This window comes from Balaenoptera acutorostrata, chromosome 8, assembly GCF_949987535.1.
Source record: "Balaenoptera acutorostrata chromosome 8, mBalAcu1.1, whole genome shotgun sequence".
NCBI lineage: Eukaryota > Metazoa > Chordata > Mammalia > Artiodactyla > Balaenopteridae > Balaenoptera > Balaenoptera acutorostrata.
The window spans coordinates 66,568,589-66,590,122 of NC_080071.1; the positions used below are offsets into that span (position 1 = coordinate 66,568,589).

The 21,534-nt window shown below is 37.4% G+C and overlaps 1 protein-coding gene across 11 annotated transcripts in view; it reads left to right on the top strand.

The window, feature by feature from the left end:
• PIKFYVE (phosphoinositide kinase, FYVE-type zinc finger containing) overlaps positions 1-21,534 on the top strand; it is a 77,075-nt gene that overhangs the window by 24,707 nt on the left and 30,834 nt on the right. For 7 of the 11 annotated variants that reach the window (XM_057551386.1, XM_057551385.1, XM_057551384.1 and 4 more), the window contains 12 exons: positions 757-914; positions 2,052-2,163; positions 3,127-3,274; positions 3,816-3,983; positions 9,423-9,482; positions 11,101-11,230; positions 11,661-11,841; positions 12,453-12,527; positions 15,609-15,716; positions 18,890-19,030; positions 19,721-19,847; positions 20,084-21,243. In XM_057551386.1, the coding sequence (XP_057407369.1) occupies positions 757-914; positions 2,052-2,163; positions 3,127-3,274; positions 3,816-3,983; positions 9,423-9,482; positions 11,101-11,230; positions 11,661-11,841; positions 12,453-12,527; positions 15,609-15,716; positions 18,890-19,030; positions 19,721-19,847; positions 20,084-21,243 (2,568 nt within the window). Of the gene's footprint in view, positions 1-756; positions 915-2,051; positions 2,164-3,126; positions 3,275-3,815; positions 3,995-9,422; positions 9,483-11,100; positions 11,231-11,660; positions 11,842-12,452; positions 12,528-15,608; positions 15,717-18,889; positions 19,031-19,720; positions 19,848-20,083; positions 21,244-21,534 lie in introns of those variants that run through there. The other 4 variants (XM_057551390.1, XM_057551391.1, XM_057551392.1 and 1 more) reach the window with 2 other exon arrangements.

Here is a 21,534-nt window from a genome sequence, read left to right on the forward strand (position 1 = left end):
AAAAAAAAATACTGTGTTCAATCATAAGAGTGACTCAAAGAAATGGAAGATATGGCTTCTGTCCTCAGGTTTACAATTCAGAAGGTATAGAGGTGAGAATAAGCATGGCATTTTTTGTGGACTGAGGTGACGTTTATTAATTGGGAGATGTTGGGAGGGATATTAAGTTCATTTCTGTGGGCAATGAGAATGGAAAGTTATTTGGGGCTACTTGGTGGAAGGTGGTGAATTCAGTCTCTGTAAGGTTTAGATTTGAACCTGTAGGTGCTGAGCAGTGTTGAGGTTTTTTTGAGCAGGGAGTAATTCCCTGATGGCCTTTCTCTAGGAAATTCACCTGGCAGTTGGGTATATGTGAGAATGGTAAGAATCTGGTGGGGTAAAAGCTACAGAAAGTTACTTTAGATTAATGTGATTCACTGTTCCCTCCTTCTCTTCTGTTCTGTCTCCAAAGAGGGGTGTGACATTCTGTGTTTAGATAATCAGGAGACCGATGGTATGTGCCATTGACTGAAAAAAAAAAGTATTTGGGATAGTTTTTTGTTTTTTTTTCTCAAGAGAAAAAGTTACGTTTGCAATTAGATGAGCTGAGTTCAAGCTGTTCCCCATGCATGTGTCATTTCTATTAAATCATGTAAGTTAGCTATGACAAATCTGAATTGAGTTTCCTTTTATGAATCTAAAAATCACAAGAAGCAGTCTGAAACGGTATATAGCATCCTTCTCAGGAGTAATTACTTCCTCATAATGTGATTTCAGGACAGTGTTCAGTTAAAAGACCTGTGGAAAAAAATTTGCCATCACAGTAGTGGAATGGAGTTTCAGGATCACCGCTACTGGCTGAGAACTCATCCCAACTGCATTGTAGGAAAGGAGTTAGTCAACTGGTTAATCCGAAATGGACACATTGCTACAAGGTAATGGAGCTTAAGAAAGACTTTTTGATATTATTTATGAATTTATTTTTAATGACATATCATGTAGATATAAAGGGAGCAAATTTCTTTGTGAGTGGGGTGCTGCTTGCTTTCTGCATTTGGTGTTTGGGCTGCTAATTACTCAACCCTCCTCCCTTCTGAGTTGTAATCGGTAGAGAGTAGATGCAAGGAGCCAAATGGGGTCACAGTTCACCTTATTTATTAGAAGCAGAAATGTGCAGTTAATTCCCAAAGCCCAGAGCTCTCTAGTTAAGCCAGGTTGGGGAATGCAGCTAGATCCTAAGGCCACAGTAGATTCTCCTGCTACTGCTCCCTAATCTGAACTTTCAACCTGTCTTGAGAATTGGGTCCATTAACCACACCAGGAGTGTCCTAGCCTGCCTCACAAATCATTTGTGAGAAAGAGACAGACAGGTCTTGTTGCCTTTCAGGGTAATGCGTCACCTGGCTTTTCTGCTTGCTTAGAAGAAACAAGTATGTAGGAAGAGAAGAAACAGCTGTAAGCAGTGAAGCCCTGGGTTCCAGTTTGGGTTGTATCTCTTTTTAGTTTTGTGCCCTTTGTCAAGGTATTCAATCTCTTAGAGACTTGACCTCTCAGCTCTAATATGAGGACAATATGTGATCCTATGAAGAAGCTGTGAGAATGAAATAATATGGGCAAATGTGTTTGGTACATTGTGAACTGCCATATAAATGTAATGTGTTAATAATTATTTCATGTATATATATAGATATACATTTTATATCTATATTTATAATATTTGGTATTGTCTTCTCATCAAAGACTGTAAGCTCCTTGAGGACAGGAGCCATGCTATTCTCAACACTTTTTACTCCTAGTAAGTACAGGGGTGTGCATGCACTGAGTACTTGTAAATGTTTGTGTAATTGAAATTAGGTTTTCTTGGGACTGGTTCTCCTTTACTATGGTACATGGGAAGATCTTTTAATTTAGCTTCAAGTCTCTCTTGTTTTATCCCTCACCTATCCAAGGACCATTTGAAATTCCAACTCTGATTAGAATGGAAAAAAAATTCAGTTTGTGTCTGATCTTGTACTTGTAAAATTATTCTGACTGACTTTTAAAAGTTTTCACTTTTCTTGGTCTTGATTCAGGGCACAAGCTATAGCAATTGGACAGGCAATGGTGGATGGACGTTGGCTGGATTGTGTCAGCCATCACGACCAGCTCTTCCGGGATGAGTACGCGCTGTACAGACCACTGCAGGTAGTGTTCAGCGGCACTGCTAAGGGGAGTGTAGTGAGCTTTGCTGCCAAGTCTTCTCCATCAGCGGGAATAAAAACTAGCTGAATAACCCAAAGATACACTTTTCTAACATGTTTTCCCTGCCGTTTGAGGAAAGTTAAACATTTTTACTTGATAGGTAGTGGTGATTAAAAAACCCATTGGAATCAAACACTGTTCAGTTGGTGTGGCTTCTCTTAAGCTTGGCTTTGTGATATTGTAGTTGCTTGTCATTTATCTTCAGTGGTTTTCAGTTTTACTATGTCTGCATTTTTAGGACTAAGAGGGAGTATACATAATAAAACAATTGAAAAAACTTCATGGTACCATTGCAATAGATTTTGACTCTATAGCAGTATTCAACTGTACAGTAATGGTAAAACGGTGAATATTCTCTTTTCTGTTTTTTTTTTTTTTTTACTTTAATTAGGAAATTGGAAATTACTTAAAGATAGAACTTTTAAAAAAAGATATACTTTCACTTTTGGTTTATGTCAATTTGATATAAATAATATTCAGTAATACCTTTGTGAACTAAAATTGAAAAATCAATGGTTAGAAAAGACAAAGACCCAAAACACTAGTGTGGTGTTATGTGTTAAAATCTAACCGTTGTTTTCCAGTATGTTGGCACAGGGTTAGGATAAATTCTGAGCTGTCTTTACTCTCAGGAATAAAAGATGAGACACTATAAAATCTGTATGTTTTGTTCGTAATATGCTGCCTTTAAGCTTACTGATTCATAAATATTATAATTGTAAGAGTGGAGTTGCCAGCATGATGCTGGTTTACAACTTAGCTTCTATTAATTTGCTTATTTTTACATAAATTTATTTAGTGGTTAGCCTTGTACAAATATTGGGCTAGAATTTATTTGTAGTGTGACAGCCTCAACATTGTTGCCATTGAGGGTCAATTGCTTGGATCCTGTCTTGACCCTTTCAGAGTACAGAATTTTCCGAGACCCCTTCTCCGGACAGTGACTCAGTGAACTCTGTGGAAGGACACTCTGAGCCATCCTGGTTTAAAGACATCAAGTTTGATGACAGCGACACAGAGCAGATAGCTGAAGAAGGTGACGACAATTTGACCAGTGAGTTTCACTTTCTGACATTTTAGTTTTTATGAATCATTACTGTGTATGTATGATAAAATGAGTGTTTTGTTTATTTAGTTGAAACAGTCCTACTTTTAAGATTTATGGCTCCAACTAAATGTAACAACATCTGATAGCAGTCCTTGTCTTAGATACAGTATTTTCTTAAGAAACCAACTTGTTAGGCTACTGGTGTTTTCAGATTTTGCCGTAGTCTTTAGTTTGCAGCAGCTTAAAAATAACTCCGAGCTAATATTGCAGTAGACAACTTTCTCACCTCTTCACTATGATATCAGACCTTCTCTCTGCAGAACCTCCAACATATTTCTTCATTTTAAAAATTCATTTTACATTTAACTTGCTCAAATTTTATTAAGTCTACACAGAAGTACATGAAAATACTGTATCCATTTTGGTATTGCACATTGGGCTTGTATATTAAAAAAACCATTTTTCTCCTTTCCTCTGATACCCTGATGAAACCCATTTTTACTCCCCTCCTCTCCCTGTATTTCTTTCCCCTCCCCAACACTAAAAGACTCTGCCAGTCCTAGCAAGCGCACATCAGTCAGCAGTTTCCAGTCCACAGTGGACAGTGACTCAGCCGCGTCCATCAGCCTGAACGTGGAGCTGGACAACGTGAACTTCCATATCAAGAAGCCCTCCAAGTACCCACATGTGCCCCCTCACCCTGCTGACCAAAAAGGTAGGAGGTAGTCACCATCTGCAGTCCAAACACAGGCTGGAGAGATCTCAAGCCAGCTTGTCCTTCTGGCTTCCTCTGACCCCTATGGCTGAGGGGATTTGGTGTGGGTTTTGGTCCACCCCTTCTCATTTTCCCCACACCTCTTCCCCACATGTTTTTTTTTTGTTTTTTGGTTGGTTCTGGTTCCTTTTATTTCTTGTTTTCTACCTCAGTACCACCACACACAGTTTAAAGCTTGTAGTCTTTAAAAGGAACTACATCTGACTGCTTTTCCCTTAGCATAATGTGCAACTTCCAAGGTGGCATTTCTTTGCATTTATAACATGGATGTTCTGCTCTATTCATTTCTCTTTCTTCATTTAATATTTTAAAGCTTATTTGCTTATGCTATTGCCCAGTAGCATAGTATTCCACTAAACCTTTCCAGATGCTTGAACTCGATTGGTGAAAAACGTTCACACATTCCAAAACATCTTTCTACTCTAATTTAAAATGCTTATTGTGCATATGCTATATTTATAAACAAGGTTTCTTCTTTAATACAAAACAAATTCCTTCTTTTAGCTGTCTTATTTGAGGCTTTAGTCTACTGAAAAATAATAATTCAAAAGACATTCGGTAAAAAAGGAAAAATAAGGTAAACCATTACTAAAATCTAACATAGCGGTACATAGAAATGAAATGCTTTCTTTAAAAATGGATGATGAGGTTTACTTTGTTGGCTATAATTAAAAGGCAATTTAAATTTTAGCTCTAAAGTGGCATTAGTAAAGGTAAATAAATAAAAAATACATAATTGGGAATTCCTTGGCGGTCCAGTGGTTAGGACTCCGCACTTCACTGCAGGCGGCATGGGTTCGATCCCTGGTCAGGGAACTAAGATCCCGCATGCTATGCGGCCAAAAAAAAAGAAAAAAACATAAGTAATAAGTAACTGTGGCATTTCATTATGTTACAGTAACTGAAAAATCATTATTCTACAGATGAAGCAATTTATTCCATGATTTCACCTGTAGTTTGAATTTTTAATATTTAGCGCTCTAAATTTGAATTGTCTCCTTACTTAGATCTGAAATTCCTGCCTAATTCTTTGCTGCTGCCTACTTTGAGCCTCAAAATATTATCAGAAGAGAGAAGCTTTTGAATGTAAACATCTATGCTAAAATAATTGGAAACAAATTCACATTTCTACAACAGATTTCTCATAATTGTCGATATTAGCCACTCTCATCAAGATGTGGTAAAATGGCATTTAAGGGTTATAGTAATAAAAAGGTATATCTTATTTAAGAATAGAAACTTAGAGAGGGTGTGAGAAAAGAGGACACCTGACTCACATTGAGCACAAGTAAGATACACATCGTTACGGGAATCCTCAAAGCAGAAATTGGAAAAATGATGGCAGACATTTGGGTGAGTATGAAAGGACAGTGAAGCAGACGTGGCACTTGTGTGAGAATTAACTGTAGACTCTGGTCACATGGAGGATATTGGATTTTTGTAATATAAATGACAGATGTGGTTCATAGGTGGGATGATCTGTCATGACGGAGGGTATCTGTTCTCTGGACACTTCTGTTGGCAATTTCATTGTGCTGAAAGAAGAGTGTGAAATACATTTTGACTTGCTGGTGATTTCATCTCTTGGAAAGTTAAGGAACTTTTGAAAATCATGAAGAAAGTGACCTGTCATCATGCAACTAATAATAGCAAAAGGTGGACTGCTGAGCACAGTCAGGCATTTGCTTTAGGAAACCTAACTTCATAATGTTGGGGGAAGAATGGGAATAGAAGGCTGCGATAATGACGTTTTTACAGTACAACCTCAAACTGCATTTATAAGGAAAATTAAAGGGGCAGCACCTGCAGTTGAAAAAACCATCATGACTCCTCTGGCAACTTTCTGATCTCAACCTTTAAAAATTTTTTTTCTAGAAAAATTGTGAGAGGAAACCTTCATATGAGGAGCAGTCTGAAAGAGGGACCAGTGCTTTTAGAAAAGTGGCAGGATAGCAGAAGTCCAGACTGCACTGAAGATTGGAGGAAATGCCAAGGATATCTTGGGAAAGATTTTTAAAATTGTGATGCAAAGAGAAAAATTAGGCCAGTTATTTGGGGAAGTTGATACAATATTAATTGAACTTTTTTTTTTTTTTTTTAACCTCTGTTAAGATAACCTTACCCAGGAAAGAACACTGTCTGTTAAGAGGAAGTGAAGTCCAAAATAATGAAGAGTTAGAGGATGCCTCGTTGTTGTTTGTCTTCCCTTCTAGTTTTACTGAGATATAATTGACATAAAGCACTGTATAAGTTTAACGTGTGCAGCATAAGTTTACTTATGTGAACATCCATCATCTCCCATAGATAGAAAATTAAAGAAATAGAAAAAATTCTTTTCTTTGTGATGAGAACTCTTAGAATTTACTCTCTTAACAACTTTCATATATGACATACAGCAGTGTTAATTGTATTGATTGTGTTGTACATCCGTCCCTAGTACTGGAAGTTTCTGCCTTTTGACTGCCTGCGTCTAATTTCCCCTCCCCCACCCCCTTCCTCTAGTAACTACCAATCTGATCTCTTTTTCTGAGTTTGTTTTTGAAGTATAATTGATCTCCAACTGTTATGCATCATAGTGATTACATATTTCTATACATTTTGAAATGATCACCAGTTAAGTCTAGTTACAGTATGTCACCATACAAAGATATTACATAGTTATTGACTATATGCCCCACCCTGTATATTTTACACCCATGACTTAGTTATTTTGCAACTGAAAGTTTGTACCCCTAATCTTCCTTACCTATTTCTTTTCTCCTTCCACCCCCCTCCCCTCTGGCAACCCCTGTTTGTTCTCTGTATCTATAACTCTGTTTCTTTTCTGTTCTGTTTGTTCATTTGTTTTGTTTTTTAGATTCCACAAATAAGTGAAATCATACAGAATTTGTCTTTCTCTGACTCATTTCACCTAACATAATACCCTCTAGTTCCACCCATGTTTTCACAAATAGCAAGATTTTATTCTTTCTTGTGGCTGAGTAATATTACATTGTATATGTGTACACACACCCCCCCCCCCCACACACACACACCCACACACCCACACACCCCAGAAAGAAGGTAATTATTAGATTGACCTCTTAGGTCATTTGCAACCTTGAGAGCCTGTAATTTGAGGACTTTATAAATCCCTTAATACACATTTCTGGCTTTCACAGTTCTCTCTTGTTAATTTTTAGCATACTAACAGGAATTATTCTTTTTTCTACTTTTCTTGTGAAGTTGAGATACAATAAATTATTTTTTTCTTCACTGTAGTTAGGAGGAACACTGGTTACCAGAAAATAAAGGTCATCAGAGTGACCTAGTTAGGGAAGTGAAAGATTTCCTCTGCTTCTGGTTTTCATTTCTCTTAAATAAAAATGAGAATGGATGCTTTTTATCTTTCCATTAAAGGTAAAGGTAATACTTATTAAGTCATTTCTTTGGGATCATCTGCTAGCTTTTAAGGCTGAGGAAATTTGAATTTATAAAATTGATTGAAATAGCTATACTTAAAAAAAACTGGTCATGTTTTTTATGTTACATAAGCAAACCCCTCATTTTCAGAAACTTGTAAAACTGAGACAGCGCGATCTTCTGGTTTGATTAATTTTTCACTATTGGTCTTGGAGAGTTATGCAATTAAAAAATATTTTATTCTGTGTTGGTCGCAGGATTCTGAACCATTGTTGGAAAGTTAGCAAGTAGAACCTAGAGAAGAAAGTGAAAATCATGGCTTCCGCAAACCTCTAGACCTAACTTCCCATTTATAGGGAAACAGGGGGTATAAGAGCAATTTAAACAGCACCATGAGGAAACAATCCATCAAATCCAGAATGTGGGATGTTCACCAGGACATTTTCCCTGGGTTCTTTCAAAATTCAATATCATGAAAAAAAAAGGTAGGAAGTCTACTTTAGACTGAAAGAGAATAAAGAGAATGTAATGTATGAACCTTAATGGATCCAGGTTTGAGGGGGAAAAAAACATTTATTAAAGCATTTTGGGAACAGTTAGATAAATTTGAATATGGACTAACTCAATGATATTAAGAAATTGTCAGTTTTCTTAAGTGTGTAAATATTACGGCTATAGAGGAGAATGCCCTTATTTTTAAGAGATGCATGCTGAAGTATTAGTGGTAAAATGTTATGATATGTGTAATTTCAAATGGTCTGGAAAAAAAGCACACATATAGAGAGAAATCAGATATGGCAAATCATTAACAATTGTTCAGTCTAGGTGGAGGGTATACAGGATTTTCTGTATGTTTGAAATTTTTTCATAATGGGGAAAATCCATCGCTTCTGGAATTTTATATATATATATCCTTTAGTATGAAGAGTAAAGCTTGTAAAGCCTCTACATTAGTTGAACAAATAGGGGTAGGCATTATTAATTTCTGTGCGGGAGGTATAGGAATAAAGTATAACATCTGTTTTCACTGGTCCATATAATACTTGATTTTGTTGTATTTGACATGGCACACTTGAACTTTCTAAATTTTTTTCTCCACTTTCTTGTTTGAAGGATGAGCATATTGGCTTATAGACACATTGACTTTTGAAGCCCATTTGTTTATAAATAAACTCTACCTGCAAAGAATTTTGTGGAGCACCTTTGCCTTAAAGGGCTTAAAATGCATTGTGGTTAAATTTGCATGGTAGAAAGAACCTCATTTGAGCTGTGCTTGGGCACAGACCTAGAGAAAAGGTCATGGGGAAGTAAAGAGTAAGTTTCACTTATAAGAAAAATAATTACTATTCTAAAAGTTCTAAAAGAACACATTCACTGTGTGTGTTCAGAAGTTATCTTTCAGCAACTATTTGGAAGTATTTGGTTAGAATTTTTGAAAATTAAAACTCTAAAAACTAATATAAATCCTTACGAGTTACATCTTTATTCCCTGCCATTGTCACTTTTGTATTAATTTATTTTATAGCTTATATTCTGAAATTTTAAAAACCCCACCTTATATTGTATTATGAGGTGGCTTCTCTATCTGAACTCATTGTTTGTTAAATAATACAGTTGTGCATGAGAAAAAGAGTAACTTTTTAGGCTTGTCATGAAAATTACTGACGATCTCAGTTTTCGTAAACCAGTTCAGTTTTGATAAGGGAAGAATGATCTGTTAAAGATTATCTGTCATTACTGTTTCAAGGTTTTGTTGAGTTACTAATTTAAGTCTATCAAGTTTAGTATGAAGTGTGCAGAACAAGTTATAAAGCATCATTTTAGCCTAAAGTTTTGTGACTTGGCTGTGTACTGATGGGTTTAGTATGGGTAATACTTTGTGTGTGGGTGTGTTTTCTGTATAATTATGCTGGCATGTTAATAGTCATAAGCTTCTCCTTTCCTTCCTCCTCTCTCTCCTCTCTCCCTGCTATGCAGAGTATTTGATTTCTGACAATGGAGGACAACAGCTCTCAATAAGTGATGCCTTCATCAAAGGTAATTTTATCAAAAGCTATACATGGGATGGTGTCTCTTTTGTTCATGGGGATATACTTGGGGCCTAGCACATTGATAGGTGCAGAGTAGGTACTGACAATGTATATGATTATTTTAGTATCATGGGAACACAGATTTTAATATGTGTAGTAACTTTGAGACTGTTGAGAACCAAAAATATAAACTCGGACTCGGTTTGAAAGAAGGCCTCTGATCTGAAAAGTAATTGTTTAAAAGCTTTTAAATAGATTTTGAATTTTATTCATTTAAAGGCATGAATAGTTTATGCTTTCCTATATCATGAGTATAGTATTAAGTATTGATAGACATATCGTCAGTGATTGTCAAGCTTATCAAAAAGCCTACAGGCAGATCTCATCCGATTGAGGATGCCGCTTGCCCTGTGGAGTTGGGGAGACAAGTGGACAGAAGGGGATAAAGAACTAATTCTGCTGCTCATTTCCCGGGGACAAGAGGAAGTACAAGCCTTTTCTAACCGCGACCCTACTTAGCTTGCTGTGGAGTGAAGACACACTTACTTAATTGGTCCATAACACTCTACAGCTTAGGCCTCAGATAATGGGAGGGTTTCACATAAAAGAGAGAAGGTAGGGCAAGCTGGTACAAGGGCAGCCACTTGCAGCTGGTGTCATAACTTAGCAGTGTTTCTGAATTCACCTCCAAGCATCTGGTCCAACTAGGTGTTTATAGACCAGGGGTTTAAATAATTGAATTGTGCCATTTTTGTACTTCACTTGTCATGGACACTTGCTTTACTGTGTAAGCTGCTGGAATGTTTAGTTGAAAGTTTTTTTGTTTGTTTAGTTTGCTTTAAGAGGGGAAAGATTGGAGAATTTTTGTAAGCATTTCTCACCTCTTTTCTTTCCATTTATTCAATCACAGTTTTCAGCATTTAGTGAGCATCTTTTTTTTGCAAAGCATGTAGTATTATCTATTATTTTTTGGGTCTTGATCCATTAACAGAATTTTACATAAATTGTTATTTACCATGTTTTAATTTCTTTACAGTTAATTTTTAGGTCTGACTTGTAAAAGTTTTGCCAATTAAAAAGAAAGCCTTTTGTTCCTGTATTGAAAAAGAAACACTAAAAGGATTGTCTGAGTAGACTTTCTATACTGTCATGTACTGGTTCAGACGTATCAGGGCTGAACTTTTTAAAGTTCAGCACCCACACTATCACATGTTCTGCTTGCATTCTGATTTCTATTGAATGCAGTTTTCAGTTTGTGATTTTATAGGAAAAATTAACCACCTTGTTTTGTTTATGTCCCCAAATAAATAAAAAGACTGTAAAGAAATCTCATTTTATTTGCTTTTCAGAAGCCGTATTTATAATTATTTTCTTGAGAGTCCTGGTTGCTTATGTAAATTTACTTTTCACACTTCTGTCTCTGATTTTGTCTGTTGAGAATATTGATGATCTAACTCAGAGTTCATTTTTTTATTTATGAATTTAAACATGTCCTTGCTTTTTTTACACCAACAATTGAATTGACTAACTTAAAAAATGTAAAAACGTAAGTTGGCAATTTCTAAATCTATGAGTAGATGGTATAAAACGTGACAATGAAGTATAATTTCTTATTTTACACTTAGAATCCTTATTTAACCGTCGAGTTGAGGAAAAATCCAAAGAGCTGCCTTTCACACCTTTGGGCTGGCATCATAACAACCTGGAGCTGCTGAGGGAGGAGAATGGAGAGAAACAAGCCATGGAGAGGTTGCTGTAAGGCAGTGAGCTTTTTAATTTTAATTCTCCATTTTTATAATCTTCAGTGACTTGATAGGCATGTGCATAGTTCTTCCTTAGAAAGTCAAAAATACTAACATTACTTAGGAAATAAAGCCTGTTCTGGTGAAATTTCTTATAAAACAAAAAGTGTCCTAAATTGTGCTTATCTGTCCCCATTGTCATTTATGTGTTAAAGTTTAATCAAATTAAATGGGTCATCTTAGTTGAAGATATTCACAGATTTTCTTTATGTGAAAAATCATTAAGGTGCAGATATGCAGAAAGAATAAAATTGACCAAGAAGATCTCATCTGTGAACCATAATTTGTGTGCTTATTTCTTTGGTAGACTGTGTTGTATCTTCAAAACTGTTGTCTCTGGCAGTATTAACTATGCAGACTTCTTTCCTGTAACATTTTTGTAGCTCAGCTAATCACAACCACATGATGGCACTACTCCAGCAGTTGCTCCATAGTGAGTCATTGTCACCATCTTGGAGGGACATCATTGTATCACTAGTCTGCCAGGTTGTTCAGACAGTCCGACCTGATGTCAAGAACCGGGATGATGACATGGATGTCCGTCAGTTTGTCCACATCAAAAAAGTGAGCTCTGCTAATGCTTTCCTAATGCTAGGAATTGATGAGATGGGCCTGATAGTAATTTGTCTCTTAATGGTAATCTGAAAGGCTCATTACCAGGAGGGGTGCTAGGTGAGGAGGGGGAAGTTTCTCTGCCTGCTCTATTTGTTAGCAGTGCACTTAAGGGTCATAGAAGCCACTGTTAGGAAGTGAGAGGTGAATGGGGGTGGGGGGTAAGTTGGGCTTGCAATGAGTTGGGAACCCAGACTTTCCTGCTTCCTCTTCTTGATGTGTCATCTATGAAAGGGCCTCTTTCCACAGATTACTGTCACTGTTATGAGTAAAAGCAGTGGGTAATTGCTTTATTTAGAGAGTAGTGGAGTTTTGCCTGTAGTTTTTGCCTATGATATGTAACTTAATAGTGGTCTTAATTGACATCTGGCATCAAGTACCAGGTAGTATGTTACAGTGTTGATGATCATGCTAAGAGGCCATTAATTATTGGTTGAAAGGAAGAAATGCATCCTGGAACTTTCTGTACTTATTTGAAAATAAATAATAAATAATAGAATTTATTTGACTGGATTCTAAGGATGTGTCATTGAATTTTATTGTTTTCTTAATTGTTTCATTAGATCCCAGGTGGAAAGAAGTTTGATTCTGTGGTTGTCAGTGGGTTTGTTTGTACCAAGAATATTGCCCATAAAAAGGTAATGTGATTCAGTTCCACAGTGACGTTCAGCAGACTGTGACTATGTGCCAAGCTAACAAGCTGGGGGTACCTTAATCATGGAAGAAAAGGAGATTGGACATTGAGGGGTGACTAGCAGTGTCTCCCATAGGGGTGAAATTTTGGGGGTTGAGGGAGAGTCTCCCAGAGCCGATGATGATTGGGACTTGTACAGTGGGAACTCATCAGACAGAAGAAGGCTTCCCAACCAGCAGGCTGACAGGACACTGGTATCATGTCTCCCTTCACCCCACCGCATCTCAAGGAGACAGGATTTTCTAACAGACTGGAGTCCTTCCAGAGGCCTACCATTTGACAGCTTTGTTCTTCCTCATAGGGCTGAGCTCAGAATTATCACTGGAATTCTGTTATCCTTCTTCCCTTTTATCTCTACCTTCAACCCTGAGGCTCTTTCTAGCACTAGCACAGAGAGTAGGGTGAAATAACCTGGTGGACTAAGGAAACTCTGAGATCCTAAGGTGCAAGATGGGAAATGGCAGGAGATGGGGCTGTGGAGGAAGCAGGCAGGGGCTTTGTATCTCACTTTATTCTGAAGGCTACTGATTAGCAAAGTGTAGTGTGCATCAGGATCATCTGTGGACCTTGTTAAAAATGTAGATCCCTAAGTCCAAACCCTGGAAATTCTCATTCAATAGGTTTACGGGGGTGGGAATTGGGGGGTGGGTAGGGGAAGGGTGGGACTACTTTAAAAATTTTTTTTTAAGGAAGTATAGTTAATTTACAATGTTATGTTAGTTTCCAGTGTACAGCAAAGTGATTCGGTTTTTTATACACATATATATATTTTTTTCATATTCTTTTCCATTATAGTTTATTACAGGATATTGAATATAGTTCCCTGTGCTGTACAGTAGGACCTTGTTGTTTTATTTATTTTATACACAGTGGCTTACATCTACCATTCCCTAACTCTCAATTTATCCCTCCCTGCACTGCTTTCCCCTTTGGTAACCATAAGTTTGTTTTCTATGTCTGTGAGTCTGTTTCTGTTTTGTATATAAGTTCATTTGTGTCATATTTTAGATTCCACATACAAGCGATATTATGTAATATTTGTCTTTCTCTGTCTGACTTACTTCACTTAGTATGGTAATCTCTAGATCCATCCTCATTGTTGGCAAATGGCATTATTTCATTCCTTTTTATGGCTGAATAGTATTCCATTGTGTATATATGTACCACATTTTCTTTATCCATTCATCTGTCGATAGACATTTAGGTTGCTTCCGTGTCTTGGCTGTTGTAAATAGTGCTGCTATGAACATTGGAGTGCATGTATCTTTTCAAATTAGAGTTTTCTCTGGATGTATCCTCAGGAGTGGGATTGCGGATCATGTGGTAACACTGTTTTTAGTTTTTTAAGGAACCTCCATACTGCTTTCCATAGTGGCTGCACCAATTCACATTCGGTTGGGACTGCTTTTAATGGAGGCACTCTGGGTGTTTCCAGTGTCGTTTATTGGTTCTCACATTTTGAGAAACCGTTGATCTGTAACAGTGTTCTCAAACCTTGCTGTGCTTCAGAATCACTAAGGGAACTTATCAAACATAGAGACACCCTGGCCCCACCTCTGAGGATACTGATTCGGTTACAGTGAGAGCTCAGGCAGATCTCAAGCCTGAACAACTAGATGGAGAAACTGCAGTCCTGTTTTCACTCTTTTCTAAGCAGGGTCTAATAATTTATTTTTTGTAAGTCATTAAGCCTCCTGAAAGTTGTTAGTGACCAAAGAGAAATAAAAGTATGTTTGGATTTGATATTATAGCAATGATCCAGAGTTCATATTTCTACATAGAGTCTTATTAAAACATTTTACCCATCAAAGTAGTACTTTATTTTTTTAAAGATTTATTTATTTTTTTTAAAAAATATTTATTTTTATTTTTGGCTGTGTCGGGTCTCAGTTGCAGCACGTGGGATCTTTGTTGTGTCATGCGGGTTTTCTCTTCTCTAGTTGTGGTGCGTGGGCTCTAGAGCACGTGGGCTCTGTAGTTTGCGGCACACGGGCTCTAGTTGAGGCGCGCAAACTCAGTAGTTGTGGCACGCGGGCTTAGTTGCCCCGCGGCGTGTGGGATCTTAGTTCCCTGACCAGGGATCAAGTCCCCTGTATTTCAAGGTGGATTCTTTACCACTGGACCACCAGGGAAGTCCCCAAAGTAGTACTTTAAATCAAATTAAATGATCTTTGTTGAATTCAGAGGTAGGTATGTTGTGCTCATCTCCGGAATTAAAAACTGTTATGTGGGTGTGGTAGACACATATGCATGAATGACTGTCTTGCTCCACTGACCATGTTTAGAGTTAGTCTTTAATTTGTAGTTGCTAAAAGAGCCCTAAATGTAGTTTCCCAGCTGATGAGTCACTGTTTTCAGGACCATTTACCGGTTTGGCCCTGATAAACTTGGTCAATCGGAAACTTGGATTGCAGGCCCTGGCTGTTCTGCTTGTGGCTTTAGTTGCATGGTTAGGATATATTGTTTGAGTCACTGCTTCAGGATATGCTTTAAGGTTTTCTGTTTTAACTTATTACCCAATTTGGCTTGCAAATTTATGACTGCTTGGAAATTTATTCCATTAAAAATATATTCAGCAGGTGTTTTAATTCTTTTCTCCCTCATCTACCCTTCTTGAATTTCAGAAAAGTTAAATTCTGCCTTCAGAGTTGCTGATTTGTGGGAGTTTGTGGAGTAGTCTGTCTTTAAGCCCCTCTCTGCCCTACCCAGGGCTGGATAGCTTTTCTTGCAACATTAGAAATTAAAAAAAAACAAATAGTTAAGAGTATAGAAGATTAGGTAAAATAGCATTATTAGAAAAGAAGCCAATTTTTGAAGAATTTTGCATAGCCCTAAACTAATAATTTGCTTTGAAAAAAAGTAAGAGAATACCACAAAAGAACTAAATGAGAGTATTTTAATATGAATATAATGAGATCATCTATTTAAGAGGAATTATGAACAGTGTGAATTTAAAGTTGTGATTAAAGGAGGACTATAAGGTGCAAACTTCGAAGTTTTAACAAACTGTTCATTTATTTTTTAGATGAATTCTTCTATTAAAAACCCCAAAATTCTTCTGTTGAAGTGTTCCATTGAGTATCTCTACAGAGAAGAAACTAAATTTACTTGCATTGATCCTATTGTGCTTCAGGTAAGAACTTACTGAAACAGTAATCTGGAGGGATGTTTGCGTACTATGATGCTTGCCAGCTCTTATAACGCATTCCAGCTGGTTAAATTGGACAGACAAACTTAATTGCTGTTGTTTCATTTGAAAAATTTATTATAAAAGATGTTTTTATGTATCACACTTTAGAAGCTTACCTCTGTCACTATTTTTAGTTTCAAAGTGTTAAAGGCAACACATGACTTTTTGGGAATATATGAAGAAAAAGTGACAATCCAAATCCTGTTTTTCCTTCCCACCTGGGTCATGGATTTACTTTAAGGATTTCTCTAGCTTAATCAGGTTCCCAATGGTAATACCTGATTTTTAATACAGTCTGTTCTACTAAAACACATGTTTCTAGAACACTAAGTAGCTTACACACAGTTGGTAAAAGGGAATAACATCAGATGGAAGTTGTGTCAGTTTCTGTCTGGTTTTGCTTAAGTGAGGAGGCCCAGAAAAACTGCGGTAGGATTATAACCCTCAGCTGGAGAGAAAATCAGCCTCAGCTCAGCTCCTATAAAGACAGGAACCCTTTTAGCTCTATTTTAAGAAATTAGAAGTGAGCTCCTGTTCGAAGAGTTCTCTCCCTAGAGAGATGCAACCCCTGGTCCTGGAAGGCTCTTAGGCGTTCACTGTTCAGAGTTCCATTTCCAATTGTACTGTTGCACTTGCTTTTGTACATTTTAAATTTCCCTTGAGGCCACCTCCAGCTACACTGAGCTGCCTGTCTGGGCTGTCCAAGTTCTCTGTCAAGGTACCAATTTTTATTCTTGTTAGTGCTCTGAATATGAAGTTACATAGGTTTTAAAAGTTGTCTGCCTCAACCTCTTTTCTCCCATAAATGCTATTAATTAATTTGTAGTTGTTCAAAATGGGAAGTTTTCAGGAATGTGTATTCCTATTATAGCAGAAACACTTACATTCAGTTCCAGAAACATTTAGGAAAAGCATTGCTTGAAAATTCATAGGTGATAGGTACATTTTCTCAAGAGTGGTTAAGAGTGGTTAATCACTTTTGTTCTGAATTCGTAGACAGCAACAGAAAAAACTTAATTGTGGTGAAAGGCACCATGGGTTATGAAACTCTGCTCTATTGCTTAATGAACTCTGTTAACTGGGACTGTTTCCTTTTTGGAATTCGGCTGTGTATCAGTAAAAGTGAGGGGTTTCAGCTAGATTTATACCATTCCTTCTAGCTCTTATTTACTATGACTTTTCAATGACAACTGAAATAAGGAAAAAGGGGAAGCACAATTATCGTTCATGGAATCTAAGGTACTGTGATGCTGGGACTTTTCTTGATCTCACTGAAGGTGTCAGTGAAAGACTTTTCTAGGTTTAGATCACAACCACATGGATTGCAAGATGCATCCTAATTGCAGAGATGTTAAAATGTGTAAAATTTTGTGTCTTGGAGTCGATGAACTAGTAATCAGAATCCATAGATATTTAGTTACAAAAAAGTTATACTTAAATTTATCTGCTTTATTTTAACTCCACCCTTACGACCAGGTTAACAGACTAAAATCTTTATGTTAGAGAAGTATGCTCTGTGCTCTGGGCAATGTATATTAGTAAACATGATTTAATTCATGTAATTTAAAGCATCTGGTTCATCAGTGCTATAAAACATAGTTTATTATATCTTTAAGTTCTGACCTATTAAAGTTTTTAGTTTGAATTGATAGAAGGTATCAATTGATATGACTTTTTTTTAATCCTTTTTTTGGTCCACTCATTGTGGAATAACCAATCAAAGAAGAAGCTGAAAGGTAGACAGTTAGAAAAAGGAGGATGAGAAACAGTGGGCAAAGAGATAATTAGCCTGTGGTGCTATACTGTCTTCACAAGGTCGGCCCTCAAGATCTGTTGGTCTGCCACTGCTCCGTTGTGTTCCTGCCCTACCTTCTGATACTCTTTCCTTGCTGAGCCTCTCCCAGGACCCCTTTTTAGCATGGTGCTTCATGCATAATCATAATAGTTGACTGGAGCTGGAACTGAGAGGAAATGTATTTGCTATCCCTGTATCAGAGGCCAGAAACTTAAAAAAAAAAAAAAATCAACTTATTTTAGTTATTCTTTATTGGAGCTGCACAAATAAAATCATTTAAAATGTCATTAAATAACAATTTAGTAAGCAGAGAAGGAAATTAACACGTTTCAAGGAAAAAAAATTCCATTTTGTTAATAATGGGAGAATTTGAAAATGTGCAACTTCTATCAGTAACACAGAGAAGGGTGAGAAGAAATATACTCCCTAACAGGGCAGGTTCATTGCAGGGAATAGGCTCGTCCATTACTGGTGGCACTGACCATGAATACAGTCTTACTCAGAAAGCACTGGGCATAGGGAGCAGAAGTGACAGATGTGCTCCCACATTCCATTGTCACCTCTCTGAGGCCAGAAATTTTATGAAACAATTAATGAATTATATTGTTTTAACTCTGGTTGTTATTTACAATATTCATTTGCTTTGAAAGTAAGCCTTTGTGATGAAATTGTATTAAAAATGTTTTAATTTTTAACTATAGCTGTTCTAGATAGAATATTACCTGTTCGGAGATTGAAATTAGGAAGTAGCTGAAATAGCATCTGTTAGAGAGTTATTTATTCAGATACCCAAAAGAAGAGATATTCTGGTTTCTTTCAGATTGTAAAAGGGGGAATTCATAACTATATTAAAAACGTTTAGAAATTGCTTTCATTTAGGGTTAGGGTTTTTTATTTATTTATTTATAACCTTTGAGAGCTAGCTAATTGGATTCTTGGCTTTTATGTCATAGGTTATTAAGAATTCAAAATCCTTCAAAGTAAAGTTAGTGAGTTGGAGAATGAAATTTCTCCTGAAACTCTTTTCAGCATAATCAGCAGATTAGAATGATGAAAAATATTCTTGGTTGTGTTTGAGTTAATTTGCTTATAGCAATGGTAAGTGATCTTTAGCATAGTTTCCCCTGAGATTGGGGGACCTGAGAAATGAGTTAACACATCAGTACTACAGTGTTTACTTAGTAGGAAATATTTATTAGTGGTTTGTGGGCAAAGAAAACTTAGGCGGAGTTTGATATTAATAGTCAAACTATCCTGATATTTTTACATGTCTAGATCTTGAATTGTACCACACATAATAATTTTGATTTATCTTACTTAGGAAAGGGAATTCTTGAAGAACTACGTTCAGCGAATAGTTGATGTTCGGCCCACATTGGTTTTAGTTGAGAAAACGGTATCTCGAATTGCCCAGGATATGTTACTGGAACATGGCATTACTTTGGTCATTAATGTAAAATCAGTGAGTGTTCTTATTTTTCTATTTTTATATCATTTAAAAAAAATCACGGCTTATAAATTTATATGCATGTATGGTAGATATGCAGGGATCTTTAATTATTTATTTCTTTGCTGCGCCATCTATATTGAAAGTAGGACAGGCATGGCAGTGATTTCATTATTTATAAGACTGGAGGATCTTAGGCTGGAATAAAGTATGATTCATATAGCACTCATACGAGTTATATAATGCTCATCATAGGTTCTACAAGACCAAAGGTGTAATAGACATTAGTTAATAAGTAGTATTTGTGGAGACTTCATTTTGTAGCAGAAAATGTTCTCTCCCTTGAAAAGTTACCCTCTTCAGAACAGAGGTCAGTTCTGGAAGTTTCCCACCTTCCTGGAAGCTTCCCACCTTCCTGGAAGCTTCCCACCCTCCGCCCCTGAGTCAGTATCTTTTGCCAGTGCATTATGCTTAAATGTCTTTTGATAATGTCATTAATATGAGTATGGTTTATTTTAGTACGCACATATTGATTTCTAAGTGTAGACTAATCTAGAGTCAGTAAAAGTCATTTAATTATTAAAATCAAGGAAATTCATTGCGAGGGCATTTTCATATGTTCCTATTATTTTTTCATATTAAATTTTCTAAGAATTTTATTCTTCTCTGTCTAATTTTGTAATATAATGTTGTTCTGTGTTCTAGCAAGTTTTAGAACGAATCAGTCGGATGACCCAAGGTGATTTGGTGATGTCGATGGACCAGCTGCTTACAAAACCTCACCTGGGCACCTGTCACAAATTTTACATGCAGATGTTTCAGTTGCCTAATGGTGAGTGATCTCTAGTATAGATTTACCTGGAATTGGGGACCTGAGGACATGAGTAAATTCATCAGTACTACAAGGTTGACTTAGTAGGAAATAGCTATTAGCAGTGGTTAAATGAGGACAGGCAACTGTGGTTTTACTTAAGGGTTTTTCTCTGGTAGATGTTAAGATGGTGAGTTCTGTCTGGACTTCTGGATTGCCACCTAAGCCTTCTTAACCTTGTGTTTGTTTATTTGTAGAACAAACCAAAACACTGATGTTTTTTGAAGGCTGTCCACAGCACTTGGGCTGTACAATCAAGCTTAGAGGAGGCTCTGATTATGAGCTGGCTCGAGTTAAGGAGATCCTAATATTTATGATCTGTGTAGCTTATCATTCTCAACTAGAAATCTCCTTCCTCATGGATGAATTTGCTATGCCTCCTACATTAACACCAAACCCCTCCTTCCATTCTCTGATTGAGGGACAGGAGGATGAAGGGGCCGCACAAGAGCCATTCAGCGGAAGTCCCCTCCCCCGGGAGCCTGACTTCCCTCCGGACTTTCTGCCCTCTGATGATAGCAGTTTGCTAGAATCAAGGATTCTGTTTGAGAAGGGTGATCAGGAAACTAAAAGCGTGCCACAGGATGTTGCCTCTTCGAAGCATCAAGAGCATGCCACAGCAGCTTGCCCAGCAGGCGCCCCCTGTGCTCTCTTTCCATCGGTACCGGAATCGTTGCTGCCGCTCCATATAGACGACCAACAGGATGCCATAGGCAGCGAGCAGCCAGAGGCTTTGCAGCAAACAGAGGAGCTGCAGGATCCCAAAAGCCAGATGAGAGCCTTTAGAGACCCTCTGCAGGATGACACTGGCCTGTATATTACTGAGGAAGTTACCTCCTCTGAAGATAAACGAAAGACTTATTCTTTGACCTTTAAACAGGAATTGAAAGATGTGATCCTCTGTATCTCCCCAGTAATCACATTCCGGGAGCCCTTCCTTTTAACTGAAAAGGGGATGAGATGCTCTACCCGAGATTATTTTGCGGAGCAGGTTTACTGGTCTCCTCTCCTCAATAAAGAGTTGAAAGAAATGGAGAGCAGGCGGAAGAAACAGATGCTCAGGGATCTCTCTGGCCTTCAGGGCATGAATGGAAGTGTTCAGGCCAAGTCTATTCAAGTCCTGCCCTCGCACGAGCTAGTGAGCACCAGAATTGCCGAGCACCTGGGTGATAGCCAGAGCCTGGGGAGAATGCTGGCCGATTATCGGGCCAGAGGAGGAAGAATTCAGCAGAAAAATTCAGACCCTTTCGCTTATTCTAAGGATGCATCGGGTACTTCAAGTGGCAAATCCGGAAGCAAAAGTGAAGGTGACGAAGAGAAAGGGTTGATTACAAGTGATGCAGTGTGGTCAACAAAGGTGAGCAAGACCACTTTGTGTGCTTGTGTAAATTTAAAATGTGTTGGGGACTTTCCTGGCCGTCCAGTGGTTAAGACTCCGCGCTCCCACTGCTGGGGGCGCAGGTTCGATCCCTGGTCGGGTAACTTAAGATCTCACATGCCTTGAGGTGCGGCCAAATAAATAAATAAATCTACTTAACATACATGTCTTTAAAAAAAATGTGTTGAAAATCTCTGCTATGGCAGGGTAAAAATAATCAAATGTGGCAAATTGCATGCAGATTTATTAAATATTTCCTCTATGCTTTTT